Source organism: Heterocephalus glaber, unplaced genomic scaffold, assembly GCF_053883595.1.
Source record: "Heterocephalus glaber isolate CG9 unplaced genomic scaffold, H.glaber_assembly_v1.0 deba00001497, whole genome shotgun sequence".
Taxonomy (NCBI): domain Eukaryota; kingdom Metazoa; phylum Chordata; class Mammalia; order Rodentia; family Bathyergidae; genus Heterocephalus; species Heterocephalus glaber.
Window position 1 is genome coordinate 68,997,157 of NW_028258320.1, and position 24,649 is coordinate 69,021,805.

At 34.2% G+C, this 24,649-nt stretch overlaps 1 protein-coding gene and 1 pseudogene across 12 annotated transcripts in view; one reads left to right on the plus strand and one right to left on the minus strand.

The window, feature by feature from the left end:
• The window catches only part of Atrnl1 (attractin like 1), an 833,568-nt gene that overhangs the window by 646,896 nt on the left and 162,023 nt on the right, over positions 1–24,649 (minus strand). For all 12 annotated transcript variants that reach the window (XR_015440462.1, XM_087185263.1, XM_004838867.4 and 9 more), the window contains 3 exons: positions 4,801–4,885; positions 2,917–3,125; positions 1,853–1,971 (listed from right to left, as the gene is read on the minus strand). Coding sequence is in view for 11 of the 12 variants with exons in the window: in XM_087185263.1 (XP_087041389.1) it covers positions 1,853–1,971; positions 2,917–3,125; positions 4,801–4,885 (413 nt within the window). In the remaining variant the exon portion in view is untranslated. The remainder of the gene's footprint in view (positions 1–1,852; positions 1,972–2,916; positions 3,126–4,800; positions 4,886–24,649) is intronic.
• LOC106008847 (exosome complex component RRP45 pseudogene) lies at positions 14,207–15,548 on the plus strand (annotated as a pseudogene).

The following is a 24,649-nucleotide window of genomic DNA, read 5'->3' on the forward strand; positions in this document are numbered from 1 at the left end:
CAATGAGTCTGACTTATGCTACTGGAGGGTTGACTGTCACCACTCCAAGAGAGGGGCTAGCCCAGTCAAAAACTTCATTTCCTGCTCTGAAGGTTGAGGAGGCCCAAAGGTACCTACAATGCCCCTCTCCAAGGATACAAACATTCCCTGTATAATGTTAGATGCCATGGGTGAGCAAAATATTTATTGATACAGTAGCATCTCATTCAGTTTTGACTTCCTTTTTGGGAAAACTCTCCTCTAGATCTAAAGTCATAATGGGGTGGAGGGGACCCCTAGTCAGAAACTCTACTCCTGCTCTGATGCATCACTTTGAAGGCCAAATGTTTCACCAGGAGTTTCTGATTGTCCCACAGCATCCTACTATCTTGCTAGGAAGAGACTGACTAGCAAACTTGAACAGCAGAAATGACCAATGTGAGGTGAGAGTGTCAGAACTACAAGATTAGGTTGATGCAGACCATGTACTCAGAAATACGTTAGAAACAAGAAATCACGGAAACTGAACACAACAGCTGCTAGGTGACTCAAAAAATGTAAAAACAATAACCTAAGAATTACAGGAGTTAAAGAACAATGAGAAGTCAACATAAAAGATATAAAAAAGTTATTTACCAAAATCATAGCAGAAAACGTTCAAGAAAAAGAATTTACCAGAGGAAGGAGGTATATTGAACCTCAAACAGCCTTGATCAAAAAGAACTTCTCCACCACACATCAATAATAGAATACAGAATACATAAAATAATAGATTTTACAAAACATTTTTCAAAATTGAAGGAGAAATACTGTCTATGGTAACAAGCACCTTGAGAAATTCATGACCACAAAACAAGCACTGTAAAAAGTACTCAAAGAAATCCTAGACAAAGACAATGAGGACAGCACCACCAAAAAGCCCAAAGGGAAGAATATATCAAGCACAGTGAGCAGTTAATCAAAAGGGAATCAGTCAGTGCCTCTCAGTAATAACTCTCAATTTAAATGGTCTTAACTCCCCAACCAAAAGAAACAGAGTGGTGGATTGAATCAAAAAACAAAACCCAACTGGGGCCAGGGATTTAGCTCAGTGGTTCCAGCACCTGCCTCGCAAGCAGAAGGTCCCAAGTTCAATCCCCGGTACCAAAACAAACAAACAAACAAACAACTATATTTTGCAAACAAGAATCACACTCTATCCATAAACACATAGACTAAAAGTCAAGAATGGAAAATGATATTCCATGCAACAGGAGCCCCAAAGCAAGCAGGAGTACCTATCTTATTTTCGGACAAAGTGGACTTCAAGCCAAATCTGATCAGAAGAGATACAAATGATCACTACATACTGTAAGGCGAATGATTCAAGAGAAAGAAATAACAATTGTAAATATATATGCACTGAACACCAGCACACTCAATTTCATAAAATAATACTATTGTACATAAAAATCAGATAAACAACAATACAATTATAGTGAGGAACTTCAATACTGCAATAACATAAACAGGTTAACTAGTCAAAAACAAATCAACAAAGAAATATCACAGTTCAACTACATCTTTGAATTAATGGACTTAAAAGAAATCTAAAGAGTATTCTACCCAACAACAAAAGAATATGCATTTTTTACAGCAGCACATAAAATTTTCTCCAACATGACCACATGTTAAGACATAAAACATATTCAAATAAATAAGAAAGAATCTAAATAATTTCATGTGTATTATCAAATCACTGAATCATTTTCTACATATTTTCTAAATGTCTTAATGTATAAATTGCTTGCTTTTTGTGGACAGTGTTATTTAATGGTAACATAATGATATAAACCGCAATGTTTATTATCACCATCTACTCATAAATACTAACCATGCTGCAGTTACTATTTGCAGAAATGCACTTCTTGTCATCACACCATTGGCACCCATTTGTATTGGCTGTACAGCTAGCACAATCCGCATATCTGTAACATCTGTCATCAGAAATAGCTGTAATACAAATTGGGGAGATAAAACATATTAGAACATAAGAGAAACTGTTACACTTTTTAATATACACATTTATAATATCTAAAGATTACTAAGATATTTTTAAGAAAAAATGGCCTTTAATATCAAAATAAGTTCTCCAATCTAAAGATAATTTTTTAGTTTGTGTTTATAGGTTTTTAAACTCTCACACTCATTTAAATTGTTCAATCTATCAGGATCCTACAGCCATTTTAAACTTACACATTTTGGAAGAGAACAAAATTTACAACTATTTCACTTAATAAAATGTATTACACATCCAAAGCAAAACATTACAAATACTTACTGTTTTATTATTCTTTATAAAACTATTTAGAGAAATCTGAGTGAATATAGATAAGTGAAACTTGAAAGTATATTTTTAGTTGTAGTATCAAAAACGTATAAAAGCCCTTACTCAGTTAAAGCAAACTGAGCAGTTTTATCCAAATCATAAATAAAAATAAATGGTATTGATTTTTCATAAGTCTGATCTATTCAACATTTTATAAGAAGTATATTAAAACAATGATCATAGAATTCTAGAAAATTTCTTAACTTTATGGTATGGTTTGACAATAATTCAGGAAGAGGAATAAATAACTTCATGTTATTTCTTTGAAGTACACAATATTTCTTAAGAATGATATATTTGAAAGTATTTTAACTTATATGACAAAATAATTCATGTATAGGAAGTTACATATATTGCAAAAATAAAATTATAAATAGCCAACAATGGTATTAAATTATTAAATAATTATTAAATCACTGTTAAATTAAAACACTAGATTTCGAATTAGAGAATTATGAATTTTTCATTTCTGTAAGCCACTAAGGTAATTTCTAAGAGCAAAGTGTATTTCTACTTCTAGTCAAATAGAGAAACTTTGATGACAGAAAGGAAGGGAGTAAAGGCCTTACCTGTTTTGGGATGGCACTTTGCTCTAAGAATATTATTTGTATTTCCAGATTCCCAAGATTCACAGTGATTTTTATTCCAAACACATTTTATCCCTGGACCAGCATTTTTACAAAGTTCCTCATCTCTGAAAGCCTTGCAATTTGGAGGCTTGTATACAAGGATATCATTAAGGAGTACACTAGAAAATCCCCCAAATATATACATGGACCTATTAAAAACAAAATAAAAATTTTCAAGAAAGAACATTAAAAATTTCTAACAAATTTACTTTAAAAATAAAACAACTTAGGGCTGGGGATTTAGCTCAGTGGTTCCGCGGCCTGTCTTGTAAGCACAAGGTCCCAAGTTCGATCCCTGGTACAAAAAAAAAAAAAAAAAAAAAAAAAAAAAAAACCCAAAAAAAAGCAACTTAAATATATGTTCTACATTCTTTTTAAATAATTTATATCAGAACTGCTCTTTAAAATCATATTTCTAACATAAAATAGGACATGAAAATCATAGAGGAACTATTAAGAGATTTCCAAAGCCTTTCTAAAAGAAATCTAACATATTCTATAAAACTTAATGTACTAAGAAAAATCAAGTTTTCAAAACAGTTTTCTATTAATAATTCAAAAAAAAGAGAAGGAATAAGAATTATAACATTCTTCTTACCAAAGAAATAACTTCTAATAGAGTAGGAAACAATTAAGAAATAGGTAAGTACAGATGAATAATAAGACTCACATATGAATTCCTGTCTAGAATTGTCATCTTTATTTTTGGTACTAGGGATTGAGCTCGGGACCTCACACTTACAAGGCAGGCGGTGGAACCACTGAGCTAAATCCCCGGCCCTAGAATTGTCATTATTAATATATAGGATTTAGAAGTTAGATATAGAGTTCTTCTCATAGTCTTTTTTCTCTTAAATAAAAAGACTAAGTAAAATAATCAAAAAAATTTTAAATTTCAATTCTAAAGTAATTGATACTAACCAGTGCCAAATTAAGTTTGACATGCCCATAAACAGCATAATTTTTACTTCTAAAAATATTAGCATAATAAATGGAAATAGGAAAAATGTTTCAAGACTTTAATTAACAAACAGATGAAATATAAATCAACCAAACAATTTTAAACAGAGAAGCCGACAGGTTTTATGTTTGACATTTCATTTCATCAATTACTTTGAAAGTCAACTGCTACCAATTACACAGTTTCATTACAGCTATCAAGTCACTGTGTGGCAATAGTGGATAATTTTTATATCAATAGGATAAGGTAATAAGAAATTAAACTTACATAAACATCATTCTGAATTCCACCTTTTAAATTAAGGAATAAAGCTGCAAACTGTTTATTATCTCTTTAGTCCAAATTATGAAATGTTTGTTATTGAAACAAAAATTGTATTAATATAAAGAGCAAAGGCAATTTAATCATCATCTGGTCCATTTGCCAATGGGCATAAAGACATAAAGTATAAGGAGATAGAGACTTGTCATAAAATCATGCATATTTTTATGACAGAATTAAAATGAAAATGTAATTCTTTTCTCTTTATCTTTTTGAAAGAATAGGAGCTAACCACTCTAGCACTTCAGGTCGACCTTTTTATAGGTAGAGTCATTATTTTTTCTGATCTCTGAAAAAAAGAAGTCACAATGAATTTAAAGAAAAAGTTTCCTAACTACTCCCCATCTCATAATATATTTAAAACAAAAAAGAAGCAAAGATATAACTAACAAACTAAAATGTATTCTATGACACAGTAGGGACATATAAAATCCAGTGTCATTTAGTATCAATGATGATTATCAAAAGTATATCAAAATCAATGAATATATGAAGGATTGATATTCTTAACCCTTTAAAAATTTCAAATGTGCTTCTTTTACCCATTAATGACTACTGCAGAGTGTCCAAATCTGTTAACATCTCTATGAAGATTTGGTTTCGGTAATGTTTTCCATTCATCACAAGCTAGAAAAAAGAAAACAGAGAAACAAAAAAATGACATAAAAGAATATATTAAAACAATAATATAAAATAATTATTGGCCAAATTATATAATACTTAAAATCAGGAAGAAAACAAAAAGAAATGCCTTTATTGATTTTCTATTACCTACAATTTACAATCATTATGTAACTAGCATTATTTCTTTTTTTTTTTTTAACTTGGTACTGGGGATCGAACTCAGGACCTTGCACTAGCGAGGCAGGTAGCGGCACCACTGAGCTAAAACCCCAGCCCTCATTATTCCTTAAATAAAAGTAACTTGCCTAAAATTCTCACAAATAATTTGAAGTATATGACAATAAAGAAATGAAAGGAATGAAATTGTGTATTTTATGTTGAAACATCTTTCCATGGCATATCATTGTTAAACATGCTGAAGTTCATACAATAAAGTTCAAGAATGTCAATATGAGGCACACTTACTAGAAAGTTAAATATTACATCAAATATTGCATACATGCATACAAAACTAATCTACTTGCTATTCACTAAAACAATGCCTGAAAATAGTCAGAATAAAGTATTTAAATCACTTTAATATTTGATGTTTCAAAACAATAGTTTTTATTTTATATAAACAAGAATCACTTCAATAGCAAAAAACTAGAAAAAATAAAAAACAATTCATCTGCTATATAAAAACAATGGAAATGGGTGAAAAAGATAGTTGCTAATTCAGTAGAACCTCAAAATTGGCATATATACTAATAGGTTTTGGAACTTCAAAAAATTAGTATCCAATGATTAGGAACATTCTCAGGATATCTAAAACGATTTCATCTTCTTAGACATGTCATATTTAAAGGTAGGCTTTGCTATCTACTAAAAACATATAGGTACAACAAGCTTTCCAAAACAATTTTATAGAAAGTATAGAACCACTTATGGAACAAGAATACAATCTAAAACAGAATTAGCTATGAAAATAACTTGTTTTCCTACCTATATAATGTCTATAACACAAGCAGTAAAATGGTTTTAATTCAAAACTCTTACTAATGAAGATAAATCAAATTATACAAAAAAATCATAGTTTAAAAAATGAAAGTGTAAGACTGAGAACAATAAAACATCTTGAATTGTATTTCCCACAGTGTATTCCAAGGTACATGTATCCCTCCAAAAAGAATATTACTTAGTGTTCTCTCTCTCTCTTTCTCTCTCCAGATCACAAAGTGTACTGGCCTATTACTTTCAAAACAAAAAGCATAGGGGCCAGGGATTTACCTCAGTGGTTCCGGCACCTGCCTCACAAGCACAAGGTCCTGAGTTTGATCCCCAGTACCAGAAAAGAAAAAGTATAAGGGTACAGAAACCTAATTTATCTATATTTAAACCAGTGTTTTCTCAATGCTTTGTTCATAGAAGCATTGTTCACATATCACCTGTTAACATTCCCAACAGTTAGTGCTCTGAAGAATCACATTTCAAGAAATACTATAACAAAGGTCTATGCATGAAAATAGTCCGCCTATTATATATGTTAGAGTGAATTTAAGAAATGTACATTATATGTATGTAGTACTACAAAACTTTCAAAGTGCTTTCGTGTACAGTACTCAACATGCACTTTATAAGAATCCAGTGTAGTTGATTGAGCAGGTATTATCCTACGTTAGAAATGAAGAATAAGACCTATTGGAAGTTAAGCAATTTGACTACCTTTATTTTTCCATATCTTAAGTTCATGTGTACTTGACATAATAAAATCATTCCTTTTTTGAAAAGGGGTGATCCATAAAGGGTATAGGTATTGAAAAGGAAAAAGAAAAATGTTACAGGCAGCTAATGACTTAAGATCAATTTCAGTCATTCCATCCAACCTCAACACACACACACACACACACACTACATGGTCAATAATTTATAAATTGTGTATTTATTGCATTATTTCCATAACAGTTACAGAAAAGGGAATTAAATAAAACAGAAACTCAGATGAAAGAGTAGGACTACAGAAACCATTTTATTATAAATGTTTTCAAAGAGGAAGGATCTTCAAGGTCAATTTAAGACATCTAGAATCCAGCAAAAACGGTGACCCAACAACTTGAGTCTACCTAGATCTAAAGGACGAATAAGTGAACTGCCAGTTAAGGAGAAAGAAATGCGATTTTCAAAATGAAAACTATAAATATGGTTTTAAAAAATCTAAGAAGTGAGGTAGGAAAAGGAACTGAGAGAATAAAAACAATAATTAAAGTGGGCTATTTGAAAATTTCAGCACATAGAGTAATCCAAAGAATGGAATTACAAATACCTACCAGGCACAATTATCAAGCCCAATATTTTACCATATTTGCCACAGATTTTGTAAAGACACAAAACTTTGCAGATATGATTGAAATTCTTGTGCACTACCCCCCAATTTGAGTTTCTTTCTTCTTTTCTTTGGAAGAAAACACTCCTATATTTGCTTTGAAAGTTTCTATTGATATAGTTTATAGTTCTTTTGTAAGTTACAAAACTTAATATAATTGGTATTATCATATGCATCCTTTTATAATTTCCTTATTTTGACCAATTAACTGAGGTTTTTTTATTTTTACCATTTTAACCATTATTAAGTGCAAATTTTCCTTAACTTATATGGGGTCAAATCCCAACAAACTTGTTCTAAGTTGAAACTATAATTCAAAAATGCACTTAATGCTACTATAAAGCAATACTGTACACTGTAGAGCATGAGTGTCCAATATTTTGGCTTGCCTGGGCTGCACTGCGTGATGAGAAATTGTCTTGGGCCACATATAAAATATGTAATATAGTTAATGTACTGATGTATATAAGTAACTAAATATCTTTTATTTTTATACTTTTTACTATATCAAAGAGGGGGCAACATAAACCCAAAACTAGTGTGATATTTGACTTTATTTTTGTACAACTAATGAATCAATGTCTAGTTCAATGGAAATGGTTGCCTAACTTTACTAATAAGAAAGTTTACATGTCTGCTTAATAACAATAAAGCCCTATCTTTGCAGGCACACACATACTGTGTGTAGGCTGAAATACTATTGTAAGTAATCACTGCATCTTACTAACCAAGATTTTGAGTTTCCACTAGACTGTGTGTGGTGGTGAAGGAAGCAGAATTAGCACTGCACTATGCCCTCTCCTACGCAGTATTCCCAGTTGCCTACACAGACAACACTGACACACAGTGCAATTAAATCATGAAAAAATATCATTATAAATCACATAATGATGTTAAAAGTTTCTTATGGGGCCACATTACTGGCCATCCAAGGCCACATATGGCCCACAATGTCCCAGGTCAGACATGCCTGCAGAGTACTGATTATTTACTCTCATGCTCACATGGCTGACTGAGGGCTACAACTCACTGCCACTGCCTGGCATATTGCTAACCCAGGAAAATATCAAAATTCAAAGTATGATTTCTACATACAGAATGTATGTTATTTTTATGCTAGCATAAAGCCAAAAAGCTATAAGGTGAAAGATCACAGGTTATGGACTATGTACAATTCAATGACATTAAGTACATTCACATTATTGTGCAACTTTACCATCTTCCAAATCCAGAACTTTCTCTTCTCTGAGTCTGTTCAGTAATAGCTCTCCATTCTTCTCTTCCCCCAGCTCCTGGTACCACTGCTCTATATTCTGTCTCTATGAATTTGACTACACTTAAATATCTTTTATGAGTGGGGTCATAGACCATTTGTCCTTTTGTGACTGGTGTATTTCCCTGAGCATGTCTACAAGGCTCATTCATCTGTAGCATGGATCATAATAGCATTCCTTTTTACATCAAACTATTACATTTTCTTTTTCATTCATCTGTTGATAGACACTTGGTTACTTCTATGTTACGCTATTCTGAATAACACTTCTGTGCCCATGTGTATGTATACAAATATTAGTTTGTGCCCCTGCTTTCAATTCATTTGGGAATATACTGAGAAACAACATTGCTGGTAAGTCTATGTTTGATAGTTTTAGGAACTGCCAGTCTGTTTCCCACAGTGAATGTACCATTTCATAGTCCCGCCAGCAGCAAACAAGGGTTCAATTTCTCCAGAATTTTGCTGACAATTGTTATTTTGGATTTGATAACAGCCACCCAAAGAGTGTGTGGTATCTCTATGGTTTTCATTTCTTTTTCTGTAATAATTAGTGATGGAAGTACCTTAATGTGTGCTTATTAGGCAAATGCAATCTTCAGAGAAATGTCAATTCAACAACTTATTTAGATTTATGATATATGTGGTACTGTATGTTCATTTTAACTAGTTAGAGTACTCTATGTTATGACTATATCAAATATTGATTCGCTAAACTATTAACGGTCATTTATTCTTTTGCAGATTTTTCCTATTACAATAGGAATAATGTTGATATATTCACTAATACAAATCTTGTGCACATTTTGAGTTTCTCTAATTGATATCTAAGAGGAAAGTTACTAGGTTTTAAAAAAACTGCAATTTCATTAAATTTTGCCAATATGCTCTTCAAATTAGTTGAAAATTTGTGTTTCAGAAGGAACATGTTAACCCAACATTTAAGCTCTAGCAGACCATTTTAATTTTTACTAATCTGATATACTGGAGACCCCTGCAGTTACGTTCCAGTACCCACCTGCCCAGTCTGCCACACAGGCCTGAGAAATAAATACAATAAGATACAGAACTAAGAGAGGGAAAACAGGGTGCCAGGACAACCAATGGAGGTGCAACCAACAAAGGTGCTGGCCAGTCGCAGGCACTGACTTTTACTGGCAATCAACTGGGGTAAAGGCAAGCTATGTGCAGTTTCTATGGAAACTAATGTAAACAAGGCTCATAAAGGACAAGACAAAGCATTATCGAATTAGGAACAGAATAGACAAACCTATGGTCGCAATTAGAACACTGTCCTTCTAATCAGATTTAGTTGTGGGAACGGAATTTGGGTGCGAGTTACTCTGACCTTGGCACGTAGGGTTCGGCCAGACTCACTTCTCAAAACAAGCCAATTGTGGGGTTAACTCCTACAGCCTGCTTTGGGCACAATCAGTATTAGGATTCTCTGCACTGATGAACAAATTTATTTTGCATCTTTCCCAGTTACTGGTGAGATCAACTAGCTTTTCACATTTATAGTGTTTTTGTAACTCTGGTGAAATCAATGTTCAAGTTTTTTGCTCATTTCCTATTTGCTTTTTGTCTTTTAATAATTTAAAAGACTCTAAGATAAATATTCTATATATAAATTATTTACTGGTTATATAATATGCAATAATTTTTTTGTAGTTTGCTTTTAGTATTTTGGTCTTCAATCCATCTGGACCTTATTTTTGTTTTGATTTTCTTTTTTTAAAATAGGAAAACATTTATTGGTACATGTTAAGCATGCATAATGATAACAGTCATCACAGAGAATTTGCAGCTGTACATGGTATCCTGCCCCTTTTTTCTCATTCGACCCCTGCTCTCAAGTCCCCTCCCGTCCCTATGTAGAAAAGCTTTGTTTCCACTTTTTTCCATTTTCACTTTTTTTCTTTCGACCTTATTTTTGTATATATTATAGGAATTACATTTTTCCCACACACTGTATATGCAAGATATTTCCAAGTATATTGCCAAATACCAATTTTCCCAGAAATTTTTTTAACATTTAGACTTGAACCACTACTTTGTACATCATTTAATTTTTATACCACTGTGGTTTGTTCTTACTTTTTTTGTTTTTAACTAAAGATATACATGTCCAAAGTCAAAAGTCAAAGCAATCTCAAAAGGCTTTGTCTCTGAAAAGACCCCTCATTCTGTATCATCCCAATACCTATTCCAGAATCACAAAGAAAAGTACTTTTAATTCTAAATAAACAAAGTTTCTTTTTGTATTTACCTCCTTATTCTAAAAACATGCTTAGCTGCTAATGTCAGATAATACCTTTTATGTCCATCTTTAGATGAATTAGCTCTTATAAAGACATATACAAACATAGAGTATTTCCCTTTCTCATCCTCCCTTTATATTTTTATGCTGTAAAATTATAATATATATTACTGCCTAAATCAGTATTATATATTATTTACAGATAAGCCATATACAGTAGCATACTATTATAGTCTTATTCTTGAACAACTTATTTCCCATGTAAATAATTTATTTTTCCTTTCAGCCATGATTCTTTACCAGATGTGTATATCTCATCTCAATTTTAATATATGAACTGATACTGCAGGCTCATTTATGTGTTCACGATACCTATCCTGAAACTCCATCTTTCTCTTCTAATATGAACTTCCTTTCTAGACCTGCTGTCTTATCCTAAGAATTCTCTCCACATCTCCCTTCTATCTTTTATATTCCATTTTAATCTAGTTTCATACATTTAATCTCATATTTTAGTAAAGATACAATCTTATAGTTTCCAAAGAAAATATATAGTAAAGATATTTTTTTGAGAACTGCAACTCTAAAAATGACTTTAACACTTTAATAACATAGTATTGTTTGCCTGAACTTAGAATTCTAACGTGAAATGCATTTCAGATCATTGTCTTTTAGCGTTTCATATTGATTTTGTAAGGCCCTATGCTATTGAGTTCTGGGACTTATCTGTACCATTTCTTTTTTCTTTCTAGAAGCTTCTAAGGTCTTCTTTCTATGCCTACTCTTCATGATGAATTTGGCTATGAGTCATCTATATTCATTTTTCTGGGACTTAGTAACTTTTATTCGTCAAACATAATTTTTCCTTTCCCTTCTTTCCTTTCCAATAAAAGAATTTAAGAAAAAAAAAAAAACAACTTATATACTTCAATCTTGGAAATATTTTTTGAATTATCATTTGTAATTACTCTCAATCTAAAATTCTACATTATTAATTTTACAACTCCTATTACCAAGACATCAAGTCTTCTGAAATAATCATATAAACTTCTTATTTTCAATACTATTGTCCAATTCTCTATTGCTAATAATACTTTCTTGGACATTCTTTATCTCTAAATCATTTATTTGTCATCCTAATTATTTCTAAGAGCATTTTTTTTCTTTTCTGAATGATCTATTTTTATTAAAATCTCACATTTTTGCCTTGTGAATGTAACATCTATCTATGAAGCCTTATATTATAATCTAGTCATGCATTATCTCTATTTTTCCCTCATTTCTTTTTCCCTACATGATATTTTGGTCAAATTTAGTGGCTTTTTTCAAATATCTAAGTGATAAATTTAAGAGTGAAGCACTACAAAAATAAAAGTACTATAAAAAATGCTTAGGAAAGTTAAGTTGGGATTCTTGGCAGATGAACCATTTCAGCACTCGTACATGCTTTCTTAGGCTCATCTGACTCCTGAAGGTAAATTCTCCAGTCTCCTGCATGAACACTGTAAATCTGGCTAACAGTAATCTAGGACCTAAGTGAATGAAGAGAACCAGAGGTTTCGCTCTTAAATTTGAATACTTTCATTTAATTTCACTGTTTAAAAATAGTACTTATATGCTCAGTCATGCGCTATAATATTAAGTATAAAATATTCCGTCAGCATCTACAAAGAGTAAACTTTTATTTACCAGCAGAGGAGAAGCAGGGCAGATACTCAGCTGCACAAGATAAGGAAGGGATCTGCAGATTTAAAATTGTACGGATTTTTAATCAAAATTTCTGTTTTTAGGCCCACATGCACCCCATCTTTATAAATACTCAATTCTAGTTTCTGAGAGTCTGTAGGCTTCCACAATACAAAAGTTCTTCTTTCTGAATGACCTGGAGTATGAGTCCAGCTACCTTAGGTTTTCTTTACCACTCGTTTATCTTTTCCTTTACAGCTTCAACTTTTTTAGTTTTTCTCTTTTTGCCTTCATACATGTATCTTTACTCAAGGTTCAAATGGAATTTAGGAGTGAAAGTAAACATTAATGTTCAACTTGTTATTTTTAACTGAAAGTGTCTCCTTAATTTTAATTTCTACTTCATCTACCATTCCCAATCAGTATGATAGACGGAAAAAGTTGAAGTTTTTAACCTTATAGCAAAGAGAATAAGATGTGAATAATCTGAGGAAAAGAACTCTAAACAAGATATGGTGGTAAAATTACATTGCTAGTGGGAATGTAAAATGGCATAGCCACTGTGGAAAAGTTTGGTGGTTCCTTACAAAATTAAACAGAATTACCAAATGGCCTAGAAATTACACTTCTGGGTGCATACTCAAACAACTCAACACAAACATATGCATATTTCACAATAGTCAAATAACGGCCATAAACAGACAAATGGACAAATTCTGGCACATTTATATAATTATATTTTCAGCTACAAAAAGGAATGAAGTACTGATACAAGATATACCCTAGATGAACCACGAAAACATACTAAGGGAAAAAAGCCAAACATAGAAGATCACACATTTTATGATTCCAGAAATATTCAAAATTCATAAATCTATAGAGACAAGAAGCAGAATTATAGTTGGCAGGGTCTAAACAAAGGAATGAAGAGCCAGAGGGAAGAGCTAGTTTATGTATATAAGGTTCCTTTTTGTGTGATAAAATGTTTCTGAACTAGAAACAGTGAGTACGTAACAATGTGAATATACCACCTGCTGGTGAAGTATCTGCTTTAAAGGGGTTTTTGTGTTATATAAATTTCACCTCAGTTAAAAAAAGAGAAACTACTTGAAATAAACCCGTTAATGAAATGCTTGTCCAAGACTGTGAAACAGTGGGATTTAGCAGAACAGATCATTGGTCTACTCACCAAATGACACAGCTAAAATAAATGAGCAAAGCTCAAAACTCGAACAATTCTTCTTCATTTTAGTGAGTTTCTTCCTATTAGGGTCATGTTTGCTTGCACATTTATGCTAACCATGCCAAATATTGGGAGTTAGTTACCTTCTAAATCTTCTACAAGTCATATTTTTTTCCATAATATTATATACTAAAAAATAGGACCAGGATAAAAGATGAATTACCATAAGTGGTTTGGTCTAAAGAAAACTGAAATTCATCAATTGCTCTTAACTAAGAATGGGAGAAAATATATAAAATTTAGATTAATGGATTTAGATAAGATGCAGGAAAAAGAATGATCACTGCTTAAGTAATTCAACTTTGATGAAATTAAGAGTCAAAGAAACAATTATATTATAGATAGGAAGGAAGCTGAATAAGACTGAGTTCTAGCCCTAAGGAAGTGCAATAGAATGTGATATGTATTAAGAAATATATAGCACAGCAAGGTGGGCCAGTGTGAAGAGGTTCAGGGCTCCCTTGCCCACTGACTCCTGTGCCCGTACAGCTGTGACCCGACACAATGAAGGAAACACCGCTCTTGAACTGTGAGCGCCGCCTCCTGCTCCATGCCATCGAAGAAAAGAAGCAGCTGGATGGCAGACAAACCTATGATTATAGGAACATCAAGATCTCATTGGAACTGATTATGGGTGCTGCATTGTGGAACTTGGGAAAACAAGAGTTCTTGGACAGGTTTCCTGTGAAATTGTTGCTCCAAAACTCAATAGGGCAACAGAAGGTTTTCTTTTCTTTAACCTTGAACTCTCAGATGGCTGCTCCAGCTTTTGAACCTGGCAGGCAGTCAGATCTCTTGGTGAAATTGAATCGACTCTTGGAAAGATGTCTAAGAAATTCAAAGTGTATAGACACTGAATCTGTCTGTGTTGTTGCTGGTGAAAAGGTTTGGCAAATACGTGTGGACATACACTTATTAAATCATGATGGAAATATTATTGATGCTGCCAGCATTGCTGCAATGTTGCCTTATGTCACTTCCGAAGACCTTATGTCTCTGTCCAAGAAGAAGTCACACTGTATACACCTGAAGAGCATGATCCTGTAGCATTGAGCATCCACCACATGCCCATTTGTGTCAGTTTTGCCGTCTTTCAACAAGGAACATACTTATTGGTGGATCCCAATGAACGAGAAGAACATGTAATGGATGGTTTGCTGGTGATTGTCATGAATAAGCATCGAGAGATTTGTACCATCCAGTCCAGTGGTGGAATAATGCTACTAAAAGATCAGGTTTTTGAGATGTAGTAAAATAGCTGGTGTGAAAGTAGCAGAAATTACAGAGCTAATTCAGAAAGCTTTGGAGAACGACCAGAAAGTGAGGAAAGAAGGTGGAAAGTTTGGCTTTGCAGAATCTACAGCAAATCAAAGGATCACAACATTTAAAATGGAAAAAACCCCCACTGATACTTCTGATGTTGAGGAGAAAGCAGGAGAAATCATTGCTGAAGCTGAACCTCCTTCAGAAGTTGTTTCTAAACCTGTGCTCTGGGCCTCTGGAACTGCCCAGATTGGAGAGGGAGCAAAAACTCCTGGGGTGATCTTGAGGACTCTGAGAAAGATGAAGACGAAGGTGGCAGTGATGAAGCTGTCATTCTTGACAATATAAAAATGGACACTGGAGCAGAAGTTTCTGATATTGGAAGCCAAGATGACCCAATAGTACTCTCAGATAGTGAAGAAGAAGAAATGATCATTTTAGAACCAGACAAGAACCCAAAAAAATAAGAATGCAGACCACCAGTGCAAAACAAGAAAAAGCACGAAGTAAAAAGCCAATGAAAAAGAGAAAAAAGAAGAGAGCTACTAACTAAAGCTAACATTGTATGTTTGTGTGTGTATATATATATATATATAAAACTATTAAAAGGATATTTATTCATTGCTAACAACAACCAAAAAAAGAGATATATAGAGTGCTGTGGTAGCCCAAAAAGTAAAACCACCTGGCTACTTCTAACAGATAAAAAAAATTCTTAAATTACTATCATAATGTTCTTAACTGAAGAATTTATAAAATCTTACATAGTCTTTTAGATGGGTAATTTTTCCATGGTTACATCCTTTAACCTAATGAAAATAATGTGTTAATTGTGTATCAGTTCTATGTAATATTTAATTTTCAAAACAACTCTGAAGAGTAAATGTTCTTGTTACCTTGTTATAGATAAAGGAAACAAAACTGTGAGAAGTGAAGTAACTTTCTAAAAGCCAAAAACTGGCAAATTCTTCAAAACCAGTTGATCTTAACTACTATACTCCACTGGCTCACCACACTATCAAGAAAGCATTTTCTTATACAAACATGAACTTCATAAAAATAAAAATAGTAAAAATGGTTTTAAAAAGTGCATGAGTCCCTGCAGAAAAAAATAATACAGTAATAAATATGTATTTATACATGACAGCAACTAATGTACACAAAAAATAAGACACAATCTACTTTTAGAAGTTCTTTGCCTTTTAATATTTGTACTAATAAGAAATGAAGGCTTCATTATTATCTCTAGGACATTACCTTCAATTACACTAGAAGTCTAGAAAGAATCACATGTAGTATTTAGGGCAGATACTGTGCTGTTCAATAAATATTCCAATGCTCTTCCTTCAGGCACAGGCACATCATTAAAGCCTCTTACTTCCTGAATGCTCAATGTCCCAATGAAATGCAAAAGAACGAGGCACCCATATTTCTGGATGAAGCCATTTATCAAGAAAAGACACTGTGGCAGCCTATGTTTTGTCAGCCTGGCTACCTAACTGATGTCAATGAGCAAATCTGTCCTTTCACCCAATTCTAAATATGTATCATAAGAGGGAAACAAATTATATGGTAAATAAATTATCCAAACGTCTGAAGTTTGGATATGTGTGTTTGACACAGATATATGTTGTTCATACCATCCTTCAAGGAAGGATTGGTTACCTATGTTGTCAGGAGTTTCTGTCAGTGAACAGTCATTACCTGCAAGCTATTTCAGGAGCTGTCTCAACAGGAAAGGCACAGGTCAATTAGTTACACCCTTCCAAGAATGAGCCACACACCACCACTAATCAATATGGGGGTATAAAGGCCTGGCCATTTCAGTCCAATATGGGACAATTCTGATCAACACTTTTACCCCCAGAGATCGTTGTGTTGATTAATGTTATCAATCCATAACCACAACTCAACTTTTCCCTGTGTTCAATTTTGCTTCCTCCCTTACTTCTTTCAAAGGCATTGATTTTAAGAGTACTGTCAATGGATATAATGAATAATAAACGCTGTCTCAATGTCTGCTTCCCAGAGAACTCAAACTATAAAGGTACCAGGGATGGTATGAGAAGGAAATGTAAGAAGATGGAATTCAGGATCTGGATTACTCATCACCAGGCTAGCAAAGAAATATCCATCACTGATGGTAGGTAGAACAGATAGCCCATGACAAGATACCCATCATTCAATTGCTAAAATTAAACCAGTTTCAAATGAGAAATGTATGCCAATGAAGAGGAATACTCTAGCATATCTGAAGTATCAGATGTTTGAAAAGTATGGGGGTTGGGCCAGGGATTTAGCTCAGTGGCATCGCACCTACCTAGCAAGTGCAAGGTCCTGAGTCCAATCCCTGGTACCAAAAAAAAAAAAAAGTATGGGGGAAAATAGTAAACATAAGGGCACTAAAATTGTAAATCTACTGCTTAGTCCCACTGGGCTCTAGAAAAAGATAATGAAAAGGTGAGCAAGACAGAAGGTCTCTTTGGAATCATATAAACAGATTACCAAGTCTGCCAATTAAGTAAGCCCTACTATTTCAATATCAAGGCCCTGAAGGAAAAGCATAGGACACTGACACAAGGAATAGGAACATCTGAACTGATGCCTATAAAAATCTCAAATTCTAAATCCCATATTTACCTGAATCATCTGTAGCCACAGAAGTGGTATGCCATAACCTCATAAAAGATAGGCCTTAGACTTTGCTAGAATACTACGTGAAGGCTTCTCTCAACCAAAACCAATTCCCCAGCTCTGAATCTGCTCACATCTCCCTGTCTGACCCTAGAGCTTGGGTTAAGTATCAGCATGAGTTTACCAGGTACATGTTAAGACTGCTAAGAAAAGAAAGGCCCAGGAGAAGGCTCCTTGGCCAGCATAGCACTGCTCCCAGTGCAGAGGAGGTGAGCCAATCCCAGCACCCAGGAGGAGGCTCCTGGGCCGCCACAGCACTGCTCCCAGCACAGAGGAGGTGAGCCAATCCCAGCACCCAGGAGGAGGCTCCCAGGCTGCCATAGCACCGTTCCCAGTGCAGAGGAGGAGAGCCTTGCAGGCATAAGCAGCAACACACCCCACCCATCGAAATGAGAAGACAGGTAAAGAAGCCTCAAAACCAGACTTCCAGATCACCTACAGCAACCCCAAAGGGAAATGAGATGGGACAATCTGATACTCAACCACCTAGACTCCCTGAACTGGCAATAAAAGAGGATCTGGAAAAATGAAATCAGAAATAATTTCTCAGATAACAAGAGAGATTGCACCTATAGTGCAAGACATGATTAATAAATCTAGACAGGACACAGATAAAAAAGTAGAGGGGCTGAGGAACATGATGGAATCCCAACATAGGAAAAAAGTGGAATTCATAAAACAGATACAAACAGATTTCCAGAAGATTAAAAACTCCACTGAAAGCTTACATAGCAGAATGAGCCAATATAAGGACAGAATTTCAGATATAGAAGATAAGATTGCAATTAGTGACCAGGAAAAGAAAAATTTCTTTAAAATTCTAAGGGACCACGACAAATCAATCCAACAGCTGCTAGATGATGCAGAGAAGAATAACATAAGACTGACTGGAGTCAGTGAAGAAACAGGAGAGAGTGTAGATGACATAAAAAAACTTTTCACAGAAGTGATGGCAGAAAATTTCCCAAGCAGGGGAAAAGAACTTGACATGCAGATAAGGGAGGCATATAAGCCTCCAAATAGCCCTGATCAAAAAAAATCTACACATAGGCATATAATAGTTAGGATTCCAGAAACCCAACAGAAGAACAAAATTCTACAAGCAGTTAGAGAAAAGAAATAAATCACATACAAAGGAAAGCCCCTCAGAGTCACAGCAGACTTCTCAACCCAAACCCTCAAGGCAAGAAGAGCTTGGAGTGATATATTTCAAGCCCTAAAAGAAAACAGCCTCCAACCCAGATTGATATATCCTGCAAAACTATCTTTCAAAATTGATGGTGAAATAAGATACTTTCATGACAAAGAGCACCTTAGGAACTTCATGAATACAAACAAGCACTCCAAACAATTTTAGGCAATATCCTAGGAAAAGACAATGAAGATCACAACCCCAGGAAGGCCAGCAGAATGAATCCATTGGGCGCGACAAGAAATTAAATGCAAAGGGGGAGAATCCAACAAAAGAAAACGTCATGGCAATGATAAATCAATACATATCAGTTATAGCCATCAATATTAATGGTCTCAATTCACCAATCAAAAGAAATAGGCTGGCAGAATGGGTCAAGAAGCAAGATCCAACAATATGCTGCATACAAGAAAGACACAATTCAAAAAGAAACTCATAGACTGAAAGTTAAAGGGTGGAAAACAATATTCCATGTGACAGGAACCAAAAAAAAAGCTGTAGTAGCTATCCTCTTTGCAGATCAAGTGGATTTCAAACCAAAATCTGAAACACTTCTGGTACCAAGAATGTCAGATAAGGGATGTCAACTTGTATGTACAAATTTATTGTGAACACATGTTTTCATTCCTCTTAAGTAAAAAAGAACAGAACTATTGGTTCTTAACAGTAACACAAGTAATTTCTATGTTGTTTTCCAAAATGGTTTTATCATTTTACATTCACATTAGCAGTATTACATTCACATTAGCAGTATTAGAGAGTTCTAACTGGTTCACACCTAAACTGACATCTGTTCTTTTAAAAGTTTTAACTTCATCTCCCTAATGAGTGTATAATACAATCTTGTTATTGTACTGATTAGTATTTTTCTGATTCTAATGATGCACACCTTTCCTTGTACTGTACTGGCTATTTCTCATCTTCTTGTGTCTACTTTTTGAGTTGTCTATTAATGAGCTGTAAGAGTTCTATATATTCTGGCCAAAGGTTATGTGTATTATAAATACGGTCTGTTTAAGGACTACTTTTCATTTTCTTAACAATGTCATTTAAAGTTCTAAATTTTGATGGAATCTTATTTATCAATTATTTTCTTTTATATATTATGTTTTTTGTATCCTAGGAAATTCTTGCCTAGCCTAAATTCATGAACATTTTCCCTTATAACTACTTCTTAAAGTTTTATAGTTTTAAGTCTTTCATAATTAGGTTCTTAGATCCTTTCAAGTTATCTTTCTGTATGGAAATAAAGGGTTGAGGTTAATTTTTTACATACAGATAACAGGTGTTCTCATACCATTTGCTGAAATCACTATCTTTTCCTCTGCTCTTGAGTTGAGTTTATGTTCTATAAAATGTTAATGTTAAATAATCTTTCAAAACTCAGTGGATCATACATGTGTGGTTCTATTTCCAGATTTTCTGTTTTATTCCAATGATATATATGTCTTTCCTTACGCCAACACTGTCTTGATTACTGTAGCTTTAGAGGAAGTCTTAAAATTAGGTAATAAGGGCAGGGGACTTAGCTCTGTGGTTCCACTGCCACCTCCCTCACAAGCACAAGGACCCAAGTTCGATCCCCAGTACCCCCCCAAAAAAAATAGGTAATAAATGTCTTCCAACACTGTTTTTTGTTTCTTTTTTTTTCTTTTTACTTTTCTAGGTCCTTTGTACTCCTACATGACTTTTAAATTGCAATATCCAATTCTTCATTTATACCAAGTATACATACACCTAAATTTTTATATATACCTTGTGTTTTCTAATCTTGCTAAATTCAAAAACAAGTTCTAGGGGCTCCTAGAGATTGCTTAGTATTTTCTCTGTAGATGATCATTTCATCTACATATAAAGATTTTACTTCTACATTGCCAATCCTCTGCTAATTGTTTCTTTTTATTGCCAGACTATTTTGGTTTGGGCCTAGGTTTCAAAGTTTAATGGACAGATGAAGAGTAGGCATATCTGCCCTTGTTCCTCACCTTAGGAAGAAAGCATTGTATCTTCTCCATTCATATAAGGCGTTTTTGCTGAAGTATGGAGTACATGGCTTATCTGTTGAAAAGGTTCCAGTCTACTGCTAGTCTCCTGATAGCTTTTACCACGAACAGCTGTAGAATTTAGTCCAACACTTTTTCTGCAAGTACTGACAGGATCATATGGCTTTTTCCTTTCCTCTGTTAAAATGATGACTTTTGGGGGTGGATCTTCCAATCCTGAACCAACACTGCCATCCCTATAATAAAATCACTTTCTACATACTGCCAGATCTGACTTCTAATAGTATGTTTTGTTAAACAAATTTTTATCTATGTTCATACTTTTTTCTATTATCTTTATTCAGTTTTAGTATTAGCACAATGTGGATTTCCTAAAATGAGGGGAGAAGTGTTCCTACTTTTTTCTCCTTTAAATCTTTGATATAATTCATCAGTTAAAATGTATATGAGCCTGTTGTTGTCATATAGGTAGGTTTTCAAGCTAGGAATATACTTTCTTTAATAGGTGCTATTCAAATTTTATATTTCTTCCACAGTCAGTTTCATTAATTTGTCTTCCAAGGTGCTTCTTAGAAGTTGTCAAATTTATTTCAAAAAGGATTTTTGTAATATGCTTTCTATATCCTTTTAAATTCTTTAAAATCCGTGGTAATGTCCTCTAAATTTTGATATTGTAATTTTTTAAAATGTATAATTGATATTGTGTAATAGGAAGAAAAGGTCTAAAGGAGTAGGGGAATTGGGAGGGGTAGGGGAAAGGAAAGAAGGGAAAAGAAAAAATATGAGAAAAGGAAAAAACAAATGGAAACAAAGTCTTTGCAAATAGGGAAGGGTGGAGGGGGTGAAGGGAGGGCAGGGGAAGGGGAAAAAAATAAGAACCAAGATACTCATAACGGTACAAGATCCCAATGATGAATGTGACTGTATTTCATACCTAAAATGTACCAATAAACTTAATTAAAAAATAAAATGTACCAATAAAATTTTAAAATAAAAAAAAGAAAAGAAAGAGACTATATCTCGAGGGAGCAAAAGACCTAGACAGCATGTAACTGTGGGAGCTGGGGGAATAAAGGAAGTATCAGATCCAGAGGGGAGCTTGATTAAGCCACTGTTATTGTTGAATTAGGGTTTACTGATTTGAAAGAACTTCCTAAGGTATAGGATTTACCCCTTTAACAAGGATGACAAGAGATGTTGTAAACTTGCTGTTACGATAACTCCTAATAATACAGAAAAACAAGGCCTAGGCTAAGTGAGGTCAAAATGCCAGAACTTTCATAGCAAACAGTAAAGTCAGGGCTTTAAAAATCTAGTGATGTGGGCATTCTGGAGTGGATATACAGTATACGTAATGCCAGAAAACCCACCAAGTCACTGATCCCACTGAGAAAGCCAAGGGTATGCCATTTACCAGAGCCATGAAGCATGTGATGGTGGAAAATAAACTAGCTAGCTTCCTTATGAATTTAACAGCTCTCCTCTACAGGCTAAAGTTTATGGTAGGAGAAACTGTAACAAAACTAACTCAGGGATGGAGATGATAGGATAATAAAGGCCAACTGCTGACACTTATCCATCAGAATCCAACCCAAGGAGAGGGAACTATTATAAGACCAAAGTATTAGTCAAGGTAACTGACAGAATTATAGAGATGTTTTAACAAACCACAGTATTCTTGGAAGCAATGGGCAGCCAACAAGGGTATGGCCTAACTTATATTATCAGAAGAAACCAAGAATAAATACTCAGGATACTGATAGTAGATGCTACAATAAATAATCCCAATGTGTTTTTCCATTTTTGACTTGAACTATTTCTTAAATCTTCAGCTTATAAATATAAAATCCCTGGGCAAAGAAAAAGGACCCTACAGTACTTGGCAAGTGTATGTAGCATTATTTCTCCAAGTTCCTCCTCAAAGTCATGCATAATAATTTTATTGGGAAACTACAGCCTAGGGAAAAGGCCCCTGTGAACATTTCAAGTACTACTGAACAAAGAGTGTGAATAAGCTTTGATATCTGAAGATATTAAGTGTCACCATTGTCTCTCTATAAAGTAAGGATATATGGAGATGAGAAAATAAATGGCATCCTGGACAAAGTCCAGCTCAAAATGAGTCCAATGTGTTACCAACCCACCCAGCGATCACACACAGTTCTTACTACATATGGCATGGCCAATGTTTATCATGATGGAAATCTCTGAAACTGTTACACTTGGGACAATACAATAAAGTTTAAAACAGTATTATATTTCAGAGAGACTGGGTAACAGAAATTACCATCCTAAAGAATTCAGGATAATGGATCTATCAGTTTTCCAGTTAAATCATCAGTCTGGCCCTGCAAACTAAACAAAGCCTGAAATACAACAATATCCTATGACCAAGAAGTAGCTCAAAGTGCAGGCATCAATAGATACATGTTTTGTTAGAACAGATTAACATAGCTATTGAATTGGCAAATGTGTTGTTTGCTAATGCTCTCAGAAAAAAAAAAGATCAAAAAAGTTTGCAAGCACATGAAGTAAAAAATAATATACTTCACAATTTTGCCCCTGAATAATAACATAATAGAGAATACATTTCATTCAATTAGATATCTTACAAAAATACTACCTGTTTCGATACATTAATGACATCACAGTAAATGTACCAGATAAGAAAGAATAACTAATGCAACAGAGATTTTTCTTAACACATGTATGCTTCAAAGGGTACAAAGCCTACAAAGATTCAGAGGCATTCCATGTTGGCAAAACATTTAGCAGTGCCATGGTCAAGAACACTCTGAGCCATGTCTGAATTTAAAAACCTATCACTGTATCTTTCAACTTTTGTTTCAAAGAGAGAAGCAAATCATGCAAAAGCCCCTCTTGTGATCTACCTAACATTTTTTTTACAATGTTTTGCTATGCTGCCCCGGCTACCCTCAGACTCCTGGACTCACATGATTCTCCCCTTCAGCCTCCCAAGTGCTGGGACTACAGGAACACGCCCTTGCACCAAGCTTCTCTTTGGGTTCTGAGGACAGCATATTCCACTCTTAGGAATACTTTTCCAGTCTATTCACTAGAAGACAGAAAAGGCTCTCAGCTTTGACTGGATGCCAGGGGAGACAAAAAGCTCTGCTGAGGGCCAGGGATTTAGCTCAGTGGTTCTGCTGCCTGCCTCACAAGTGCAAGGACCCAAGTTCAATCCCTGCTACCAAAAAAAAAAAAGCTCTGTTGAAAGTCCAGACTACATTGAAACCAGCCCTGCAGCTAGGATGATGTGAGTTAGTATTCATTCTAGCTATTGATGATGTCATTGTTGGAAAAACTTGCATCTGGAATTTATGGCAAGCCCCAGTGAAAGAATCATAATGCAAACTACATACACACATCAAAGGCAATGTCATCTGCAATAGAAATTTATATACCTCTATTATTTCCATGCTTCTGAGTTCTGGTAGATAGAATGTCTGGCCATGGGTGATGAAGTGGCCGTGAGTTCTGAGTTTTCTATCACAAGTTGGCTCTGTCATCTACAGGAACATCAGAAGGAAGTAGTACCCAAGATCAAGCATGAGTAAGAACACAGGGCACAAGCAATCTGCATAAGCAGATAGTTCAGATACTTTGTCATCTACCAGTTGTACCAGCTCATCTTACAGGTATGGCCATATGGGGAATCTTCTAAGGAAAGGTAAATGTCACTATGTCAGCTTATTCTGGGGTATAAATCAAATCCTTTAAAGATCAATATTAAGTTAATATAACTGGCTTACATGTAGTCTAGTCCCATT